General features: G+C 50.3%; 1 protein-coding gene across 2 annotated transcripts; it reads left to right on the top strand.

Moving 5' to 3' along the window:
- The first annotated feature begins 12,683 nt into the window (after positions 1-12,683).
- On the top strand, positions 12,684-22,089 carry Dact2 (dishevelled binding antagonist of beta catenin 2). Of its 2 annotated transcripts, none has more exons than XM_052169836.1 (4): positions 12,684-12,832; positions 18,181-18,313; positions 19,276-19,551; positions 20,033-22,089. In XM_052169836.1, exons 1-4 carry the CDS (start codon positions 12,785-12,787, stop codon positions 21,664-21,666), a joined length of 2,091 nt encoding a protein of 696 aa, XP_052025796.1. In that variant the 5' UTR covers positions 12,684-12,784; the 3' UTR covers positions 21,667-22,089. The 2 variants fall into 2 exon arrangements, with proteins under 2 accessions (XP_052025796.1, XP_052025795.1); XM_052169835.1 differs by lacking the exon at positions 12,684-12,832 and adding an exon at positions 13,208-13,463.
- The last annotated feature ends 1,401 nt before the right edge of the window (positions 22,090-23,490 follow it).

Below are 23,490 nucleotides of genomic sequence, written 5' to 3'. Positions count from 1 at the left end.
TGAAAGAACAGCAGGGTGATTTCTTATGAGTCCCAATGTCCATTGTGCCTGCCCCCAGGCTTGCTTATACTGTGCTTGTCAATCCCTACTCGATCCTCGGTGACACTCCGATCGGGTGACCTGTATAGCAGTCTGAGGGTGCTGCTTATGCGTTCGTGGCTTGAGCTCTCTTCTTGTGTGCAACTTAATAGTTTCAGTCACCGCTGTTGCAAGGTGAATCATTAACCAATTCATAAGTTTCCATTCTGCCAAATCATATAAAGACTGTTCCTCAGCTAAGAGTGTCTCCTAGACGGTGTTATAAAAGAAAGCACAATTGTTTCCGTTTCTTTTGGTCCTTTAAAAGATGCTTCATGCTTGCGGATTAAAGCTGACTTGTTGGGTAGGGTGGCCCACACCTTTAACACCAGCACTCAGCAATTAGAGGCAGGTGGATCTTTGTGAGTTTGAGGCCAGCCTGGTCTACACAGTGAGTTCCAGGGGAACCAGAATTACATAATAGAAAGCTTGTCTCAAAATGACAAAAATAAGTAAATAAATAAATAAATAAATAAATAATGTTGGACTAAAATTAGATAGATAGATAGATAGATAGATAGATAGATAGACAGACAGAGAAAGAGAGAGAGAGAAAGAGAGAGAGAGATAGGTATATAGGTAGATAGATAGATAGATAGATAGATAGATAGATAGATAGATTCATAGATAGATTAGATAGGTAGACAGACAGATGAATAATGTTGTCATCTTGGACTGACAAGATGGCTCACTGGGTAAAAGCACCAAACCTGAGGCTCAGAGTTTGATCCCTGGGGCCCATAGTAGGAGAAGAATGGTCCCCTAGCATTGGCCCCTGACCTGCACAGGTACACTGTGATGCTGCTGTGAGCTACAATGATGTCCGTGGTGATATCCGAAGGCCCTATAAAGATACTAGGCCATTTGCGTACGTGTGCTATCTGGACACATGCAATAAATCCAGATAACAAATTACTTTTTAAGCCTTTATGTTTTCTCGGGGCTTCCTTAGGCTCTTGCTCAGTTAGGACGCAACCTCACACAGCTCTGACAACTTGTCACAGCCTCTTGCAGGAGAGACTGGAGCTGAGGGGTGGTGGCGGGCAGGACTACAGCTTGACCAGACTGTTTATGGTGTATGCCTCAGGCTTTTGTCTAAACCCAATCCTGAGGTCAGGATGGATCCAAAATGGGGTGGGGGCACTGGACCCCTTTGTTTGTCTTCCTAACGTGAACCACATTGAATACATCTTCTTCCGATATCACTAATAATTCATTTCACTAATTGGCCTGCTGGGCAACTCTAACAACTAACAGGTCTGTAAGGAGAGACTTCTCATTGTTAACCCAGGGAATCCATCAGCAAGACGCCAAGATGGCTGTGTTCAGGAGAGGCAGACGACACCTGCAGGTGGAGTGGAGGAAGCTCTTTCCTCTCCAACGAGATGCCCAGGCTCACAGGGGCAGTTGAGCATGCACTCACCGTGAGACCCACCTCTGGGCAGGAACCGTGGAACACTTGCAGAGGAGGCGTCCCAGGAGAAGACGGGTTAATGTCCAGAGTAGCATTGTCATGGCTTAGGGCGCAAACAAGAGTGGAGAGGAGAAAAGTGATAAGGTCGCATAGATGTTCCGCAGAGGAAGCCTAAAATAGTGTTCTTTGCACTGCAATGGTGACCCCAGAGTACATTGTCCTACATGGTGACACTGCTGTGAGGTACAAGGGAACTAGAGGTGACTTGATGTCCAGGATGATATCGGAAAGTCCTGTTGGGTCATTTGCATAAGTGGGTGGAGCTTTGTCAGGTGGTGTCTGCACAGTTCAGGGAACTAGCCAGTAAAGACATTGAAGGCCAAGGGTGAATCCTCAGGGTCAGAATCCTCTGTCTGGCCTGCACTAGAGGCTGCAGTGTTGCCTGCTGTTCCGAGACTGTGCTCTTGCCAGGCGTCTACCAGGAATGGAGCCTAGTGGTGCAGTCTCCCGCAGACCCTGCGTGGCCCCGTCACTTCCTTAGCAATCCTGGCATCGCCGCTCCTCTGTGTGGAAACGTATTTATGACACTCAGCAAAACCATACCCTCCCTTTGGGGCCTCACACATTCACACCCAAACTCCTCCTCTCCCTGGGCGAGCCCCACAGCTCTCCCTCACAGGGATTTCCCCTGTGCTCGAGGCTGGTCATGCTCACCCTGCCAGACACAGAGGGACATGCCGATTTCCTCTGTCACCGTGGCAGACGACACCCCAGTGCCCTGTGGTAGCCTGGGTCTCTAAAGATGCTTCTCTGTCCTCGGTGAGCCCTGGGTCTCTTGCCAACTTCAAGGCTAGCGGGGTGCTAGGTTAAGAGAAGATGCCAAGAATCGTGGCTGGGCAGAACAGCCCCCAGCTTACTGGCTCCCTGTTTAAAATGGTAAAAACACTGGTCTCTCATTTGCTTGGTTCTTTTTTTTTCACGTGTCAAAATTACCCCTCCATTTTGTTCCCTGATTCATAAAAATTAAACGTGAGGAGTAATATTATATTCCACCCCAACCAAGTGAAGAGTGACGTCACACTCTGAATCCCCTGAAGAATGCTGCTGGGTCTAGAAGGGGCACCATCTTCCTACACTCACTGAGGTAATTTCTGGGGTGCTCTCTACAGCAAGTACCCTCGGGGTCCTGCCAACACCTCCGTGCTCATCTGGGAGGGTCAATGGCTTCTCTCCCTGGTCAGGCAAAGGCAGCCCCGCCTCCTAGAACTGTCTGCCTAGAAAGAGAGTCTTGCCTGAAGATGTTGTTCTGTGCAGACCCCTCTTGCACTGCTGTCCTGGTTCTTCCCCAGGCACCTGTCCTGTCTGTGCCTGCTGTCCTCACCCCAGGTGACACACCAAGAAGGTTACCCCAGTGTCTGCTTCGCCAAAGCTACTGTTAACATTTCCCACCTCCTGCAGGCTGCTCAATCTTTTGGCATCTCTAGGGCACAAGGGACCAAAAATTGTGTCCCAGCCGAACATTAAATCTAGAGCTGCGCATACATTAGCCCACAGGTGTCATAGATAGGTTTATTTTGTGTGTTATCATGGCAGAATGATGATTATGGCTGTCCTTGGCCTCAAATTAGAGCAACCTGCCCAGGACAAAGGACTTCACCCGCCATCAGCCCCACGCTAACACTGTGAATAGCAGCCGGTATTTACTGAACCCTATTCGGAGACTTGATGCTCGCAGACCATGCACTCCTTAACCGCCCTACAAGTCACCTCCTTGGGCCCAGCTTGAGACATAGATGCAGATACTCGATATGCAGACACCTTGGGAGTGTCAGAGCTGATGCCGAGTGGCCCAGAGTCTCTGCCCTGCTGTGAATACTCCTATTGGTTGCCTTTAGGGGGACTTCTCCTTATCCTTGGGCGTGTGAATCAAGGAGATTATCATCAACCACGGTAACCCTGAGAAACGAAGGCTTATTGTTTTGAAAGTCTTTGTGTGGCTAGAGGACTCAGCTCTCCAGAGATCCCAGAGACCCATGCCATCACTGCCAAGGCAGTGACTGAGGAAGCAGAGACAAGGCCGGTCATGCCTCAGAGCACACGAGCCTCTGCCGGGCACAGTGACTCAAGGGGAGTCCCAGCCAGGGACCGTGCTGCACCGCTGGGTGAAGCTGGCCACAGGGCAGAAAACACATCAGAGGAGCCGCTGCAGGACCCAGGGTTTAATCAGATCAATAAAGTAGTACTCCGTGGGCTAGACAGCCTCAGGACCCACGCACAACACTCAGGGGACAGAGCTCATAAATAGTGTTGGCAGTGGAACTGACCTTTAAGGATGCCAGTGTCACCCTTGTGGAGCTCAGACATTTGCCAATCGCATCCAAGTTGCTGTGTTGTCCCCACATATGAAGGTCTGTTGGGCACCCTCCAGGAAGAGCAGATACCTTCCCACATCCCCCAGGGTACAACATACAACACAGCAAGTGGAGTTCAGGACTATGCAGTGTGTATTTCAGATAGCTGGTGGGGGGCTTAGAAGGTTCTCACCACGTACAGCATATGGTACCCCTCAATATATACAGTTACTAGGTGTCATCTGAAAAAAAACAAACAAAAACAAAAAACAAAAAAAAACTTGGCATCGAGGCCTGGGGAAGTGACCCAGAGGGATGTGTTTGTCCATTACACACAAGATTCCGTGTTCCATGCCTAGCACACACACACCACACACACACACACTCATAAGCACACACACATATACACATGCACACACACATATACACATGCACACATACACATGCACATGCACACGCACACACACATATATACACACACATGCACACACACATATACACACACGCGCACATACACGCATGCACATATGCATACATGCACACACATACACACACGCACATGCATACACACAAATACACACACATGCACACATGCGCACATATGCACACATACACACACGCACACATATACACACACATGCATGCGCGCGCACACATACACACACACACACACACACACATACCTCACACACATAGCTTCTTCTGAAAACTCCATGTGATGTCCTAGCAGCTGAAACTCTAGCTCAAGCAAGAAGTTCCATTCTAGAGACATCTTCTGATGAGCAGGGGCTTCACAAGCCACCAACACACAGAGGCAGCTCTTTCCCTTCTCCCTTTCCCAGATCCTTACAAGTCCAGGGAAGACGTACGCAGCAGAGATATGGTCTTCTGAGAGGAGGGTGCTCCCACTCAGAACCTGTGTCAGGAGGACGACATCTACAGGGAGATGGAACCCATTCCATGGGCCCTCCTGGCCCATCTTTATCTCCAGTGAACTTATATCTGGAAACTTTAGGCGGGCAGAAGTTTGAAAAGAAAAAGCCGCTTGCCTGAGGCACTGGTACCCAGTGAGTTTCACCCGTGGGACTCTGGTGATGTCCCACAGAAGAATTGATATCCAGTCGCCATTTGTTTCTGCCCAAGGACAAAGACTCCTTCGATGGCCATGGCTTCCTAGGACCGGTACCAGCCACATCTATGAGACTTGATTGGTTCCTCTTTGTGGTGCATGTTTTCCAGAGCCTAGATCCTCAGTAAGTAAGCGTACATGCAGAGGCTTGAAGGTGTGTAGGTCAGGCGAGGGTCCTTTTCATTGGCTTTTGATCTCGAAATCGATCCCAGCAGCAGAGGCATGAGAGGTGGGCAGACAGAGCTGCTTCCACAGCTGCCGAGCTGAAGGCGTCCACGGAAGGCTGTTAGAGGTTAAAGGGCCCATTTACATATACTCCGTGGAAACTCGGAGACAGTGGGAAAAATGATTGCATGTGTGCACTTATATTCAATTGCTATGAAAAAAAGAGGAAACAAAAAAGGAAGATGGTCTCTGGTTAAGAAATTCTTCTGCGGAAGCTGGACTCCTACACACATCAAGGCTTTAAAGGCATAGGGGATCCAGGCTCAGTTCACCCATTTCAGACAGGAAATGTCTTTGAAGCCCAGAGCAACCTGAGACCCTTTGTCCTTCAGTCTCCCAAGGAGGAGAAGCCAGTCACAGAATGTTCCCATGGCTTACTGCCTCCACGTAAGCTCAGATAATCCACAAACGCATTGACTCAGTCTCTGGCTCTGTCACCGGGAGGGTTAAATAATCCCACTGCTGTTTGGTATTTGGCTTGAGCACCTGACTTAGGCGTCTGTTTTGGAACATTCTTAAAACATTGGCAAACACAAAAAGGAATAAAGGCTAAGTCAGAAACAAACAGACAGCAGCACACCACAGAAGGAAGACAAGGCTACAGTGACAGCGAACCATGAGACCACCTCATCAGTGACCAAATTATGAGAAACAAAAGGTCTGGAGGAATCTTCCATATGCAGGTGGCATATTGCCTTAGAGTGGAGGGAGGGTCACAAAGTGACCTGTGCCATCTCTTGGGCTGCAGGAGAAGCAGGACCTGACTGAAGACCTGGGGAGACACACTGGAAGACCAGGACCCCGCAGATCTGGGTAGCCAGACTGCATGGGACACAAGGCAGCTCAATAGGCCTAAGGAGAAAGACTTAAAGAACCAGTCCAGTGTCCAGGGAAGACCACTCCACCCTGGAGACAGCATCAGGAAGACCATATGTCCAGATGGACCCAGAAAGCCTTGTTTTCTCTATGGGAAAGCCAAGGTACCAGGGTTCCTCCGGACACATCTCATTTCTCTGTGGGAAATGGAATTAACTGGGTTCCATGAGTCTGTGAGCAACAGAGATTTTTCCATCCCACACAGAGGAGACTTCCAAACGTCCACTCTTCTCTATGCAGTGTGACACCAGCGCCGCCTGAAATGGCTAAATCAGAAGTTCCGCATTGGCTTAGCCATGGTCTGAGACATTTCCCGAAATCGGATCTCCCCCCTCCCCACCCAAGACGTAAATGAAAGAGCACGGGACTGGGGAGCACAAGGGGGTAGTGGAGAAGAGAGGCAATAGGAAGGAAGTGACGAGAAGTTTGATTTGCCTTAGCTCCTTGCTTCTTGGGATTATGTAATTAAATTTTAGTATTTACATTTAGTTGAGCTCATGGAGTTATTTTTAAGTGATATATGAGCTGGCTTGTTGTTTTGGTTTGGTTTGGGTTTTTTGTTTGTTTGTTTGTTTGTTTTGTTGTTTTTTTTGTTTGTTTGTTTGTTTTTTGTCAACTTGATACCAGGCTCTCCATTGAGAAAAATGGCTCCCCAAGATTGGCCTGTAGGACAATGTTCTTGGTTCACGATTTATATGGGAGGGTCCGGTTGGTTCAGTGTGTGTGGTGCCACAATCTTGGGTTCTATGAGAAAGTAGGCAGAGCAAGCCATGAAGAGCAAGCCAGTCGGCAGCACGCCCCGCCCCTCCGCCCCCCCACCCCGCGCTCCCATGGCCTCTGCTTCAACTCCTGCCTCCAGGTTCTGCCTCAAGCTCTCTCTCTCACATGCACATTACTTGAGTCCCTCTGCACTGGAGCTCAAACATTAAGCCGAAAGCTGAAACAAACTCTTTCCTCACCCAGTCGCTTCGTGGTGTGTTTGTTTTGGTCATGGTGTCTTATCACAGCATTAGAAAGCTAACCAGAACGATGTAGTGACACTATTCAGGGTGAGACTGTGTGGCAGCGGCTGGATCTAAGATGCCGAGGGAAGCTGTTGGCCGGAGCAGCAGGAGAGCCGTTTCCAGGTCCATACTCAGGCCAGCATGGGCCTTGTGCCCAGCAGACATGACAGAGCAGGGCCAGAGATATCATCAGAAGACAGAACCGAGTCTGAGCACAGGGAGGTGCCAATGGCAGGAACCAATGGTACTGGGTTGGGAATTGTAACTGATGCTCAGATGAGGTGCTCATGGTATCCAGGGGGCATGTTTGTCTCCTAGGTTACTCCAAATCCCATCAAACTGACCATCAAAACCAACCATCACAGCAGTGTGTGTAGGATGTTTTACCAGTGTCCTTAAGAAAGGAGGCACCTTCAGCCCACATGGTCCAGGCTTATCCTGACACTGGCCTTCCTTAACCCCAATCAGCCTCTTCAAATTCCCTCTTAAAGACATTGTCACTTCTATACTTTCATCCCTTCTCAGTCAGTTTGGGGTACGCATGTATCTCACATTGCATTAATTGGGGCCTAGTTTCTTCTGTTTCATATAACTCAGTATAGAGTTCATGAAAACCAATAGTAAATACCCCAGTTAAATTTCCAATAAATAACCATGGCAATAGGGGTCACCTGTCACAAAAAAATCATGTTTAAAGATAGAAACACACTCTTTCTCTCTCTCTCTCTCTCTCTCTCTCTCTCTCTCTCTCTCTCTCTCTCACACACACACACACACACACACACACACACACACACACACCTAGCAGTGAAAGGCAGTTTTATTTGTAATATAATTATTTTCTTACATAAGCCCACAGATTTATACGTGTGTCTTTTTATTATTTTTTATTGAATATATTCTTTATTTACATTTCAAATGTTATACACTTTCCCAGTTTCCCCCCTCCCAGTAGACCCCCAACCCATCCTTCTATCCCCTGCCTCCAAGAAGATGGTCTCCACCTAACCATCTCCCACCTAGACCCCCTCCTTGATTTCTCCACACTGGGGCATCTATCAAGCTTTCATAAGACCAAGAAGCTCTCCTCCCACCAATGCCTGACAAGGCATTTCTCCGCCACAATTGCTGCTGGAACCATGTGTACCCCTTGGTTCTTAAACACAGAAATAAAATGAATAAGTATTACTGAACTGTAGGACAACATAATCTGCTTCTCAATACAGGAAAATACATGCATATGTATATACGTGCACATATAGAATGTGTACACTGATGTATTACACGTATGTGCACACATGCATTATATGCGCAGCACACTTGCACATTACATGTGCTTCACTACTTATATGCATAGACAGCACACAATACATGCACACTCACATATATACCATCTGCATACATACATACCATCACATGCACAGTCATCACAGACCATAGATTAGTATGACACACATATATACCTTATGTGCATATGCACAGCCATGCACATACTGGTACATATACACTAGTCACCTGTACATACCACATGTTCACAGACACATGTGTATACATATTCCTATACACACATCGTGCCTGTGTTTACATGGTGCATTTCCCACACTGTTGGCACTTCCTTGCTCCAATGGAACAAGAGTCCCAGCCCCAAACCCAGCACAGGACACAGGTCTCCCTGGGTTCTGATAGTCAAGCCTCTCCCCTCAGCATGCTCATCAAGAAAGGAGTTGGGATTGAAATACAGCTGAGTTGTAATATCGGATGCTGAACGCCTAGAAAGAAAAGCAATCCCGGCGAGTCTCCGTGTCTGTAATAAAGGATCTGGCTCATTGACAGGGCTTTAATGTGGCAGAAGCTCGAGATAAGGCTTTATGTCTGTAATAAATTAGAACCAGACACTGATCTGACTCTTTCGCGGGGCCTTAACATTGTAGAAGCTTAACGTGTCTTTTAAAATCAAGTCAGAACACCAGAGTCTAAGGCGTGGCTGCATTTATGAGGAACACAGAAGCTGCAGGCAAAGCACACCGGGAATTTCAGCCGGGCAGTCAACTTTCTCACTTGTTCCCAGGAAGCTCAAGGTGGGAGCAGTATTCACACCTGGTTGACTCCTTCCATGGGGACAGCTTCTCTGGAGTTCACTCTCAAGGAGGGCCGGTCCTGATACTGCCCTCTGGAAGCAGGAGAGTGCAGCTGATAGCAAGTCATTCTGTTGCAGTTCATAATAGATAACCAACATGCATAACTTCTCGTAGCCCCTGGGAATCCTGGTCCAAACTAACGGGGGTCTGGTGGCTGCAGAGCCTGGAACCAGCCAGCATGTTCGTCTGGCATTTCCCTCACACCCATGGACTTTCAAGGACAGATGGTACTGGAGACTCCAGGTCGTTGTGACAGCACAGCTGTGAAGTCCCTCCGCCCTAGCTGTGAGTTCTCCCATGAAGCGCCCCGAAGACAGAATATTGTTCCCTTCTTTGAAAGAGTAGCTGAGATCACCTGTCAAGTGAGCTACCTCTAATGAAGTCATCCCCTCACCCCACAGGGGGGTGCCTCCTACTGCTGTGGGCAACAGAACCCCTAACCATAGAACTAACTACCCAGGAGGGAGAGGAGGTGCCACCCCTGAGCTGGGGCTGGGGGTGGGTACTGGATCCTCAGGGGTGAGTTTTCACGAGATCATTTCACAGATAAGGGGCGTTGGTGCTGATTGACAGGGCATCTGAACGGATTCTCCTTGCATAACTTTGTTTGCCTTCAGCAATGCTACAATTACTGTTTTAATATAGTTGAGTTACACCATGCCGACTGAGAGGGTGATCTTTATGGCTTCGCCCGTGGGAAGAAGAAGGGGAATAGACGACCATCTGCCAGTTGGATGAAGGGATTAAAGGGAAAGTTAGCCAGCACTGAAACTGCATGGCCCAAAAGCTCACTGTATACACAGAGCTCTACAAATGTATATTAGGAATAAAAAAAAGACAGAAGATAGACTGATGATATTGTGAGAGACTTCAGGAAGCACGCATCAGAAAAGCCTCAGCTTCTGGGGACTAAAAAGAAGGCAACAACCATCTATACACATCTATTGTATTACGTTGGTAATAAAATCATTTCTATGACACATTATGCAATATAAGAGATTATTTAAGAAGGCCAAAATACAGTTTTTTAAAAAGTCTGTTCAGGACAATAAAAAAATAATTGACTGTGTGTTCATTTAGTAAATATTACCGAGAGCCAGGCACACAGTCTAAGTCTCTAAAATATCTCATTAAAGGGAGCAATCCAGTCCCAATCTCCTCACAGCCCAGTGTGTGGGACAAACAGTGAGCTATAATGGAAATAAAAATTAAGCTGCAGGGTGGGAAAAGTACGCTGCTGGGGGGGGGGGGGTTGGGGGTTTTCAGGGAGGGGGGAAAGCGGAAAGGGGTATAACATTTGAAATGTAAATGAAGAATATCTTCAATAAAAAATAAATTAAAAAAAAAAAGAAGAAAGCCCCAGGGGAGATGGGGTGGGGGGCAAAAGACAACAAGTCGAATCCAATGGAAGGATGCTGAGAAAGACAAGAAAGGCAAGAGCCCGGAAGGCGAACTGCAAGACGGTCACACAGGCACACAGGGCCACCTCACGTGAGGTTGGAAGCCACACAGGGTTTTGAGTACAGAGACAACACAAGTCCTTAGGACGGAAAGACGACTGGGTGCACTGTTAGGAGCCAACCACATGGGGGCAGCAGGCAGCAAGGAAGTCTTCAGGTTCGGTCCGAGAGGGATCCTGGAAACTGTACAAGGGCATCGGAGGCAGAGACACAGCTCAGTTCGTGGTATGCCTGTTCAAATATTGTAGTTAATACTCAGTAGCTATTAATCCCCGTCCTATAAACAGAGGTTAGAGACGAGAAGGCACCCTGCAGAACGGTGTCTCGCTAAGGAGCCCACACACTGTACACTGTATCTGCACACTTATTCCGCCACGTCGAGCACATTGATCCAGGACCCCTCCCCCCCAACCCCCATTATCCCACCAGTAACTTATAAGAACATGGGTTTCCTCACACTTGCCAGCTGTGGGCATCATAACCCCCTCCCCTGACTGCTTATCTGATTGGAAGGAAGTGTTCCTCGTTTTTATAAAGGGTATGCTGTGGGGGCAGGGCATAGTTATAGGCATTCAGCACACAGCAGTGGATACCTAAATATGAAATTGGAAAACACGATAGGTTGTTATAGGTTTACAACACTATAAAAACGAAGAAAATACTCAAAAACAAACTGAACCCAGGCACAAGGCTTCCTGGTAACTGTGTGGCATGGTTGAATAAACTGAAAGTTGACCTGATCATGCGGAAAGAGGCCCCGTCTGTGCACCAGGACCACTCAACCTGAGGTAGTATTTCCCATTGACTGACAGGTTCTGGAATTGGCCCCAACAAGACCCATCCTATCTCCTGTACAGACACTGGCCCCGTGACCCTACATTCTGTGGAAATATGGAAGGCACAGAGCAGGAGACAGTAGTGAGAAGGCACAGGGTTGGAGAGCTCATGTGTTCAGATTTCAGAACCCAGTGAAAAGGTAAGTCATTGGCCCAGCCTGGAACAAGTACAAATATGACAGAAACGAGAAATTCATTCTCCGACCCTATCAGCTGATCCTCCATTGATCCGTACGTCCCACTGTTTCCTGCACCTGGTTGTGGGGTAGTGGGATACATCTGCAGAAGAATCAAAGAGAGCCAGGAGGCTCAAGGACAGAGCTCAGCCGGAGTAGATGAAGGACTTCAGGGTACCGGCTTAAACTATAAAAGCTTAGAAGTCTGTAGCTTTGAGTCAGGCTGCGACTTCTCGGTCATCACACAGAAAGCAGTAAAAAAAAGGGAGAAGACAGGTGTAACAAAGTAAAAAATAAAGCGTAAAAAATGCTAACGGAGCTCCGTGCTGCGGACCTGTGACCAGGTACACAGAGGAGATAGGAGTTCCTCGGAGAACAGCCTGGTCGACCTAGTAGTTAGAAGTAGCTGCTGTCGTGAGACCCTGTCTCAGAACCAAACAAAACAAAAACAGGGAAGAAAAATAAATAAAAATCTGTAGGCTGGAGAAACCATTCCAGGAATCCTGTATCTAAGAAGGAAATTGCAAATAAGGAAAGTGTTTGAAGGAGTCTGGTCTTAGTTACTAAGGAGATCACCAACTCAAGCCAAGCGGAGTACCTGAATGGCCGATTCTACAGGAAAGAGAGAGATGCTTAATCTCCTCCGGCCTCAGGAATCGCTGCCAGCCACACTCCACAGGCCTGGGTGTTCTGGATGGAGGCAGCGGGTGCAGCTTCCCATCCCTGCTTTGGAGGAATAGTGGGCCCTCAGTCTAGTAGCCACCTGTGACTCAACAATCCCTGCCTTTGGTAGACATTCAAGGAAGATGAAAGCGTTTCCGTCCTGCCTGTGTGTAGAAGTGGGAAGGCAACTTCTTCCTAACATCACTGGAGGAACACGAAGGCTATAGACACTCTGCTCGGCCAGTAAATTGCTGCAAAACGGGCGCGCCCGGAAGTCTCACAACAGCAAAAGATCCGGATAGCAGGATTCCACTCAAGGCAGAGTCCATAGGAAGCCGGTGGGGGGCTCCGAGCATTGGGTGAGAAAAGGAGGGGGCGGCAGATAGTGTGCGGCTTGCTTCTGGAATCCAGACAGTGTTGCTGAAGTGACCACCATGGTGAGAGCTGCACACCTCAGGAACTTACTAGAAGCTTCCTTAAAGGTGCGTGGTATGTGTGTGAGCCTGGACTCGGTACTGAGAGGCAAGCACCGGTTTTCCATGTACAGTGGGAAACCTGGTAGAGGATTTTTCCATTTTGATCAGCTCACCAATAGGAACATGATTCTTGCAATGTGTTTTGTTTTGTTTTTAATTTAAAAATCTAAACAAAACCTTTCTGGCCAGTGCCCAAGCTCTTCTCTCTGTCGCTCTGTGGCTTACAAGTCCCAGGGGCGCAGGGGTTGGGCGAGGGCGCCGCCGGTCGACGGGGCGGGCAGGGGGCGGCCGCTGTGACCTCGGGCGTCGCAAACACCGCCCTCCGTGGCCAGCGATAGGTCCCACCCCACCTAGGCGACCTGCGGCCGGGGGCGGGGAGACGCAGCGGGGACGCGCCGCGCGGTGGTTGAGCGTCCGGGAGATGTGGGCACCGAGCGGCCCGGGGCCCGCGGGCTGGGACCGCCGCAGGGTGGGCGCGCGACTACGGGCAGCACTGGCCGGGCTGCAGGAGCTTCAGGGGCTGCGCGCCACGCAGCAAGCGCGCGTGCGGGGAGCCCTGGGCCTGCACCCTGTGCCAGGGCCCCGCGGCCAGGAGCTACGGCTGGAGGCGGCGCTGGCCGCGCTACGGGAGCAGCTGGTAAGAAGCAAGTGGGGCGCGAGCGGCCGAAGGGACGTGCTGGGACGCGATCGGGGCGCAGTTGCGTGGAAAGTGCGAGTGGAGAGGCCAGATGTGCGGCTGCGTGGGGAGCGCGCTGCGGGGTGCGAGCTGGAGAGCGGCGCGCGGGACCCGGGGTTGAATGCGCACCGCCTCTGCGGCAGACTCAGCCTTGGTGCGGCGGCGCGCAAGTCTGGCTAGACACAGTGCCGTTGGGGTGGGGATGCGTGGACTCCATCCCGCCTGGCAGGAGTCTGCGCACATCCTGACCTCATCCCAGGAGCAGGTCATCCAGCTACACAGCGTGAACTTGAGCCGCAGGGCACTGTACTGGGTTCTCCTGGGTCACTGCGGAGTCTTGCCCGCTGAGGATCGTCTCCAAGATTGCATGTCACCTGATCACTTTAAAAAAAAATAACACGAATGTCCTCTGGTCTGAGGAACGTGGAAGAGGGGACTGGTGGTGCTTTTTCAGCTATCCGCGCCCATCAGAGCCCTCCTCTGTAGACCACTACCTGCCCTTCCCCCCTTCCCGGAGTAGAATTGCAACCCGTTTCTAGAAAAAGCTTAAGGTCCCCCCCCCCCAGCCGCCGCCCCAGTACTGCAGTGTTTTTAAAAGGGAGTGTGATAGAATTGCGTCCACAACTCTTAAGTGCCCCCCAATTTGGATCTGTCCTGTTAAGAGAAGTGCCCCCCCCCCAACACGGTGAAATTTGGATCGGTCCTGTTAAGAGTAACACCTCTTGATAAAGTTCAGGGTGAAACTGCTGTTCCAATCAGCTTTAGCTCAAAATAGTGTCGGGTTTGTGACTAAGGAACCAGGAAGTCCAGTGTCTGAGTCATTTCTCCCCAGGACACCTGGAATCTTCCCTGAGTGTAAGAGATCTGGCTGAGGGCGGAATCCAGCTGACAGCCTCCTCCAGTCTGTGAGACACACAGCAGCTGCCCAGAGACATGGCTGGTGTGGACTGGACTCTGCACACTGTCGCACCCACAGGACCAAGGCATCACAACAGGTGCCTGTCTTTCGAGGGGCGCCACTCCGCCTCACGTGACCTCAGCCAGGCAGGCGCACTGATGAGTTACTAGCATGACCCGATCCCTTAAAGTTAACGATTAACTCCCTGGTCAGCAATACACAAACCCAATCCCTGAGCCCTCACACTCTAATTACCAGCAGCCTGTGGAGAAATCAAACAAACTTTTTGTTTACACTCACTCCCCCTCCTCTCCAGGAGACCAGGAGGAACACACAGGCTTTGTCTTGAAACTTGGTTCACGGGAAAAGTGAAAAAAAAAAAATTGAATTTTATGTGGCTTTAGCATTTCACCATTTTTCTTATGGGGTGGGAGAGTTGGGGTGGGGGTGGGGGAAGAGTCGGGGTGTATGGGAGCAGTGCTGCTTGTTGAATAAAGAAAACAGGGAAGGGGCTGTAGTACATTCTAGTTAAACGCAGCAGGAACTAGAGCTCACAGCCCTCCTGCCGGCTCACCTGACCCCAAGCCCCCCTTCTAGTGTGAAGAAGGAAGAGGCCTACAGTCCTCAGCGGTTCTCCTGCGGGAATTCTCAACTGAGGCTGGGTTTAGCATTTCTAGGGATTTGGTGTCCATCAGATGGGCTACACCCGGCTAATTGCAGTGTCAAAAGTCACAAAGAGAACTCAGCAGTAGCTGCTTGGAGAAATTTCGTTTGCTAGATAAACCAGTGACCCTTAATGGCTGAGACCAAGAACTATAGACTTCTCTGCTAATGAAATCCCATGCCCTCTGACCCTTGACCCCACAGCCGGCTGCAGGTGGCCCTTTAAACGGTAGGATGCCCTGTGAATGTTTTCACAGAAACTTGTACAGAAAGTGGCCTTTCAGTGGGCTTACTTAGGAGCGCACTCGCCAATGGCACCATGCCAGGAAGCTGAAACATTCTATCTTTCGTCTGCTACATCCAGAAGACAGGATACAGATGAGATAGCAGGATCATCCTGCAGGGGTTGACCGGTCATGACTTGTTTTGAAAGTGACAGCATGCAGCCCTTCCTTTCCTTGGCTACATGTTCCTGGGTAAAGCAAGAGCAGGCCTCTCTGATTCCGTCATGGTGAATGGTGTTTTCCTTGGACCAACTGGCTTGCTTTGTGAACTCACAGGGGGCAGATGAGGTCAGATGAGAAGGGAATTCCATCAAGAGCAGGGACCTGCCAGATTTCTGTAGGGTCACTGTCAATGGCATCACCGGCCAGATCTGTGAGCAGGGCCCTTCACTGACTGATGCGATGTGAAGTTTGCCGGAGGCCTTGAAGGGGCGGTTCAGGCATAACACATTTCCTTTGTTCACTATTAGCCTTCGAGGAGAGGAAGGAAGTCACTTAGATGCAATCTCTACATCCTGACCTTTTTAATCCTACAAATAATGCCATCAAGTTTTGATTTGGTTTGGTTTGGTTTTCCATTTGGTTGGTTTGGTTTTCTGCCGGGGTGCAAAAATGGAAGTGCCCATGGGGGAAGGTTAAAAAAAAAAGATCAATTTTATGGGATAGAGTGAGCCCTTTAAAAGAGTCAGCCAGCTCCCTTATAGTGGCACCATAAACTGGCAGGTCTCAGACATTTGTGATCACCAGACTTTCCCCCTCAGGGCAGCCTGGTGAATCCAGCCTAGGCCTGTCCTGGAGCCCAGGATCTGCAGGTACAGTGGGTGTCATCTCCACTGGGACTATGTTTAGTTCTCTCTTGCACCTGGCTTCTGACCCCTGACCCAGCCCCAGGGGATTTACCTAAGTGCCTCAAAGCTTCTGTGAAACCAGCATGAAGCTTGCACACCATAGACAGGCTTGGTTCTGGAGAGTTGCACGTGTGGTGGTCTGGCTTTGCAGCCATTTGAGCTCGACCCTGGTCACAGTGGCTTTGACCATCAAGTTCAGCCTAAGGAAAATGATGGACACCTGAGCCAGCGTTAGAAGGAGGCTTAAAGAGAATGACCTCAATCCTGAGAGAGGCTCACAGCCCAGCAGAGGAGCCCCGAGGCCCCTAAGGACCATGGGATCTTGAGACCTCAACTATTAACTAGAAACTAGTTCCCAAGGCTGCCTGGACAGGTGTTCACAGCAGAGCATCTGGTCCAGGTGTGCACACGGGGTCAGCCTTTGTGCAAAGACCTTTGAACTGGACCTTTGAAGAAGAGAAGCCCAGACTGAGAGAGACAGACCATCTTTGTTGCTCAATAGAGCCGTGCCTGGCAGAGGCGCTTTCTGCCTGTGGGCCCCATGACTCTAAGGTAGGATTTTACAGGGAAAATCCATGTCAACCTCTGGATGAATCTGTGTCGGTTTCTGAGTGGGCGGAAAGGGGATAGCTGAGGTCTCTACCCAAGTCATTCTGGGAAAGAGTTTGTGACAACAAAAGCAGGTTTTGGACCAGGTGTCGGTTTTGGGAAGTTTTGTCCAGCTTTGTCACAAATGGCTATAGGAGATACTGTTGCTCTGAGACATTCTTTCCCCTCCAGACTCTGTGGTAATAGATTCAGGGGTCAGAGCTTGGGACCTATCGGCTCTAAAATGCCGGGAGAGCCATCCATCCTCAATAGGTCATTCAAACAGCGAGTCATACCGAAAAGCCGAGAAAAGACATTTATTCAGTGTGTCCACACTGAGAAAAGGGATCACTAAAAAGGCCCAGTGGCCCCCAAGTTCATCCTTAGGGTAGTGACACAAATGTAGACGTGAAAATAAGTAAGAGATGAACAACCTGGAGCAAGGTGTGATTCAATGTGGCACTGTCTCAGGGGCCTGGGAGCTGGTAGGTGGGTTGTCAGAACTGTGGGGAGGGGCATACCTGGCTGTTGCCAGGTAATTGTGGGGTGGAGCTTAGACAGAATCCTAAGGGGAGGGGGGAATCTCTTCTCAGGAGACAAGATTTGGCTCCAGGAGGCCCCTGGCTCTTTTTCTTTCTCCCAAGATGAGACTCTGGGGGAATCCCAATCTCTCAGTGCCCTCTGTGTCTTTAGAATATCTTCTTTCCTGTGGGGGCACATGGAGGCGGAACTCATCCTGAGTCAGCTCCTGGGGGGGACCGGCTGAGCCGGCTGAGATTGGCAGTGGTGCCAGTCCTGGCCAGCATCCCACGCAGCTCCCCCTGGGCCTCTTCTTTCCATCACAAATGAACAAGAAGTCATTACTGCCAGCATCTTCTGGACCACTGAGATTCTGATGTAGTACCCACTACAAAAATAACGGTCATGCTCTCCAACAGACAAGCCACGCCCCTGGGAGTTACCCTGTGTCTGACTTAAACTCACTTGTTATTTAAAGAAGAAAAAGATGTATCCAGATGGCTTAGACATGGGGAAAGGGTAAGGTTGAAAGAAAGAGATAGGTTTTTATCAAACACTCAGTACTGATGAGTTTATGAGTTCACAGAACTCCCCTCATTTTGTATGGACTACACTGTGTGTGTGTTTGTGTGTGTGTGTGTGTGTGTGTGTCTGCAGGCACACAGCAGGGGGTGACAAAGCCTTTACTGTTTGTTCCATGAGACCCAAGAAGCTGCTTCCCACCAGCGGGTAGCAGATGCCAGTTCGGTGTGCTTGCTTGATGTGAGTTTTGTAGTTTGGGTCTTCCTGGTGTTTGTGATAGCTCTGTTTCACCTCGGACCTTGGTTTAGAGTCTGATCTCACATCGGATTTACTCTTCCTCCTTCTTCGCCTCCTAGTCACGGCTGAGGAGACAGGATGCCGGCCTGAAGACGCACTTGGACCAGCTGGATCAGCAGATCAGTGAACTGCAGCTGGATGTGAGCAGGTCTTCCTGCGAGGCCTTGGACAGTGACAGCAGGCCCAGTTCAGGTGTGGCTCATGACAACTGCCAGGCTCCTACCCTGGGGAAGGCAGCACAGCATTCACTGTCACCCCTCACGGACACTGTCTGACGTGACATTAGGAATAGTGACAGCTTCAGCCTGTGTCCTCAGCTGATCTCCCAGTTGGGAAGTCCCTTGGGCAGCCTGGGAAAGTGTATGTGACTGAAGGTCTGAAAAAGCCTTAACTAAACATGCTGAAAGAAAATTATTAATATAGTACATATTTAAATAATATATAAGCTATTCAGTTTATAATACATATGTAAACTCCTAGTGTATCTGTGTAATATATAAGTTGGAAAAAAAATCTTCTTCCTGATAGTATTAAACACCCCATGGATGCCTGGTTTTACTGGATGGCCATGGACCGCATGAACTGGTATTTTACAGACCACCTACTTCATTTAAATAAGTATGACTTGTTAACGAATCACACAAAGATATCCCCTCCCCCATCCCAGAGGTTACAGAAGGACATTGTTGGCGGTCTCAGAGGCTTCTGCCTCTTGGTCACTTTTGTTTCCTTAATATTCTCTAGGCGGGGTGAAACCTGGAAACAGGGACCCCTGTCTCTGGGTTATGGTGGTCACAAGGCAGTTGTGACAGCAAGCCTGGAGTAGCCTAGGGGATCCCTCTGTACTCTTGGAATTGGCTGTACTCTTGCCTGAGATCGGCTAGGCACCTAGCAATCCCAGGGCCTGAGGACTCCCAAGAAGGAAACGTCCCTTCAGATACATGTTAAAGACGGGAGAGAGAACCCCAAACAACCGAAGGTCCCCTTCTGAGTCTAGCTATGGGTCAGTTGTTCCCAGCAAGAATCTGGAACGTTCTTTTTTGGGGGCCCAGCCCTACAGGCATTCTTACCTGCTCCTTGCATCTCCCTGTGGCAGTAAAAGCGAGAGAAAGGAGCTCCAGGGATGCACTAACCACTACGTCCGCCCTGCCCAGGTTTCTACGAGCTGAGTGATGCTGGTTCCTGCTCTCTGTCCACCTCCTGTGCATCTGTCTGCAGTGACCGTCTATCCCCCTCCCTGGGCAGCTGGCTGCCTGCGCTTCAGCCCTCAAAGTCCAGGTCTGGCATGGGGGACTGGCGACCCCGCTCTGCTGATGAGACCACTGTCCCTGCATGGAGCCCACAGCCCCCAGAAGATGGCAGGCTCCCGCGTGGCGCAGAGGGCACAGGCCGGCTGAGGGGCATGTTCCGGCCCAGACCGGTGTCTACAGGTGAGAGAGGGACAGCAGATAATAAAACCTCTAGCCCAAGAAGTTAAGCCCCGTATAGAGTGGGGGAGGGGGAAATGTGATTTTTAAATGACCATCTGAAAGCCAGGAAGAAACATCCACACCACATCTAAATGTGGTATATTAAGAGTGCCGATCAAGCCACAAGCACCCCTCATGGTCTTCATGATTTTCCAGGATAAAAAAAATGTCACTTGAACCCTTCCATTCCGCCCACACACACCTGGGCTCCGTGCCACCCTTGGTATGTCTGTGGTGAAATGCCCAGTTTCACTCTTAGGCTGTGGATGCTGGAGCTGTCCAAGCTGTGGCTAAATGAGGGCAATGAGCTGACACCTTCTGACCTCTCTGATAGAAGAACGGGGACCTGCCGACCCAAGAGCTGGCTCTCTACACACGTCTGTGGGCGCCAGGGACTTGGCATCTGTCTGGGCTGACATACTTCTCATGGTCTCGTTCCCAGGCGATCTCGAGAGAGTCCTTCCGGCTGACGCGGGGCTCCAGAGAGCTAGCAATGAATCTGCACATCTCCTGTGCCAGGGGATCGAGATCCCAGCCCACCCACTGGACCCCAAGTACCAGCGCGATCTGGTGGCCAGGGGAGGCCAGGAGGTGTACCCGTATCCCAGCCCCCTCCATGCGGTGGCTCTGCAGAGTCCTCTCTTTGCTTTGCCTAAAGAAACCCCATGCTTTGACATCTACTCACCTCCCCAGGAGCCGCCTCTGGTCCCTGTCGAGGAAAACAGGACTCAGACTGAGCGGGTCCGTGAGCCCGGCTCAGCCGAAGCCTACATCCACAGGCTATTGGGTCTGCGGGGCCAAGAGCAGGGAAGCGACACAGCTGCTCTTCCACAGAAGCCCCGTGGCCAGAGGTTGGAGAGTAACCGTCAGCTGGAGAAGCCAGCCTGTGGAGCTGACAGGGGAGGAATGAAACTAAGTAGGGGTGCTGCCAAAGACAGCCTCAAGCAACAGGGGCCTGTGTCCCTTGTGGGTACTGAGCCCCTCGGCAGCCCCCTAAAGGAGGAAACCATACCTTGGAATCCCCTTGTCCATGGAGACAGTATTCTTGGTTCCTCTCCCTCCTCCCAGGCCCAACAGCCTCTTACTGACTGTGGCCAAGGACCAGTCCTGTCACCACCCAGGGTGCTGGGCCCTGAGAACCCGCCTCTGGCCCCAAGGCCCTTTGCCTTTAACTGTACCACTGATGAAACCTCCCCGGTGAGGCTGAGGATGGGCTCTCCCCAAAACAAGGACGTGAAGGTCAGAAGAAGAGTTAGTGAGAAAGTACCAAGGCTAGGGAAGCAGCTCCCACCACAGCCCGAGAGACAGAGGGGCATGCGCGCTGTGTTGCCCACAGAGCAGGACCCCTCCACCAGGCCCCATCAGGGAGGTCTCATCAGGAGGCCCACGCTGGCCAGAGAGCCTCCTGGACGCTCCTGCTCTGAGTCCACCCTCTACCCTGTGCCTTTCCTCGTCCCCCTAGTGGTGGCGCAGAGGGAAAGTTACCCAGCATCTTCCCAAGCTCTCATCCCTGTGCTCGGCTCAGCAGCCAGACGGAAGCAGCGCAGGTGGCAATCCACTATGGAGATCTCAGACAAAACCCGTTCAGTCAGCCGACTCGGGCCCAGCTTGGGGTTCCCTAGGTCCCCAGCCAAGAGAGGAGGTGGTCCCGGGGCCCAGAGCAGGCCCACACTTGCCCGTCAGAATGCCTGTGCGAGGAGTGAGTCAGACCCCTCTGAGCACTCCGCAGAGTGTGCCTCGCTCTTCCACTCTACCATTGCCGAAAGCAGCGAGGACGAGGACGAGGAGGCGAGTGACCACACTGCCAACCGCTTCGGGGACGAGTCCAGCAGCAACGATTCAGAAGGCTGTGTCCAGAGCAGCCGCTGCGGCCCGGCAATAGGCAGTGCAGAGGCTGGGCAAGGGGAGTGGGCCTGGCCTCGGGCTCTGCCCCAGCAGTCCTCACGGGCTCCAGGAAGCACCAGGCCACCCTTGCCCCCTGTGCCCAAACTGTGCCGCATCAAGGCCTCCAAGGCCCTGAAGAAGAAGATCCGAAGATTCCAGCCAGCAGCACTGAAGGTCATGACCATGGTGTGATGCCAGCACTTCAGGACAAGCCTAGGACCCCAGAAGGTGCCATGTGACGTGGTATCCTGTGTCATGTGATGCGGTATCCCATGCCACGTGACATGGTATCCGGTGCCGTTGTGATACAGGCGGAGGGTGGTACCAACCTGCTATCTTGCTTAAGTTTTTCAGTCACCCTCACTGTGGTTGTGAGTCATCTGGGGGGGACATTCCCTCCAGCTATCTTCATTGCATGATCTCAGCCACAGGTTCGTTCCCCACCACACTGCCTGATTTGTGGATTGCAGTCTCTAATAGGACATTCCTCCCCAGAGACATCTTAGAAACATGGGGGTGGGGGACAGATTTGCATTTAACTCCATATTACAGTTGTATGAACAAACACCTACACCGTGCTGCTGGTAGCGTTCCAAATAAAAGAACCATGTTTCCTTTCTCCTTAACCACTGTCTTGTCTCTTCCTTCCCAACATGGGACATGAGCGGACCTGAGGCAGGAAAGGCATCTTGAGAGGAAAGTAAATCGTGGATTCAACACGGGTGAACTGAGTAGGAAAATTTATAATTTATTTTCATGTTCATAAAGGAAGTTCTGTCTTTTATCCAACCATTCATATGAACGATAGGTTTTTCAGCTCAACTTCTCGGTGCTGCAGTCACAAGGTGACTTTCTGGACTCATTACATATTTCTCTAGAGGGGAGAAGGGGGTACATTTTATGGGGTTCCCTTCCCCTTCACACTTGACAGAAGCCTTGAAAATAAGGAGACAGGAAGACTGGCTGAAAATACTGTTACAGTAAGAATCACACTTGGGCTGGATAGTCTTGTATCAGGAAACTGTATACAGGGTGAAGGGTGAAGACATCTCAAAATGGATTAAGGTTTAGAACAAAGAAGTCAGCTTCCCTTGAGCATGGAGGGAGACAGAGAGGGTAAAGGGAAGGAGAGAGAGAGAATGAATACTTTGGGAGTTCTGAAGCAAAAGAAAGCAAGGGGTTTTCTTTGCAAACCACCCCAGAGTGCAAACATTTCGAAGGGGCCAAGGGAGCAATCTCTGAAGATCAAACATCCCAGAGTCTGCCTTGACTTCCTGCCTGCGCCTCCTGGGATTGCTCTGGCTAGGGCGTCTGTCTCCTTTGTATTTCCATTGGAGTTTAAGGGAAAATTAAAAACCGGTATGACCAGAGTTTTATTGTAAAAGACATGTTTTGGCTCACAGCCTTGGAGGGCTCAGTCCATCACTTCTGAGAAGACATGACAGGACGGTTCGGTGCCTATCACAGCAGGCCAGGAAGCAGAGAGCAAGGTGGGATATGACCGAATAATGTACTCCAAAGGACCACCCACCCTCCAGTGACCCAACTTCCCCAAGCCAGGACGTAACACCAAAAGTTTTCAGTCTTCCCAAACACCGCCAGCAGCAGGGGATCACATATTTAAAATGTGAGCCTGTGAGGGACATTCCAGATTCAAACCATAGCGCTCTGTCTGGGGTCCTCAAAGGCTCACAGCTGCAGAAGGAACATTTAGTCCACCTTCAAAAGTTCCACAGCCTCAGTTCCAACATCATTCAAAAGTCTTGAGTCCAGAGATTCAACACAACTTCAGCTTTGAGGCCCTGAAAAATAAAAGATGGCTATATACTTCTAATACTTGGTACATACCACTGGGTGTGTTGATAAAATGCTCTAATAATTTGCCCCATTGTTCCCAAGGTTATGAGAAGCAGGGGTTTGGCAGAAACTTCACCTGTGAGGCTACTGGGACATGCTAAGCACTGAGTAAGCTGTCTGGGATCCACCCACACCTCAGGCTGCATCCTCGGCTCTGGT

The sequence above is a fragment of the Apodemus sylvaticus genome, chromosome 23, assembly GCF_947179515.1.
Source record: "Apodemus sylvaticus chromosome 23, mApoSyl1.1, whole genome shotgun sequence".
NCBI lineage: Eukaryota > Metazoa > Chordata > Mammalia > Rodentia > Muridae > Apodemus > Apodemus sylvaticus.
Note: the sequence above shows the minus strand (reverse complement) of the source record. Positions and strands in the feature narration are given on the sequence as shown.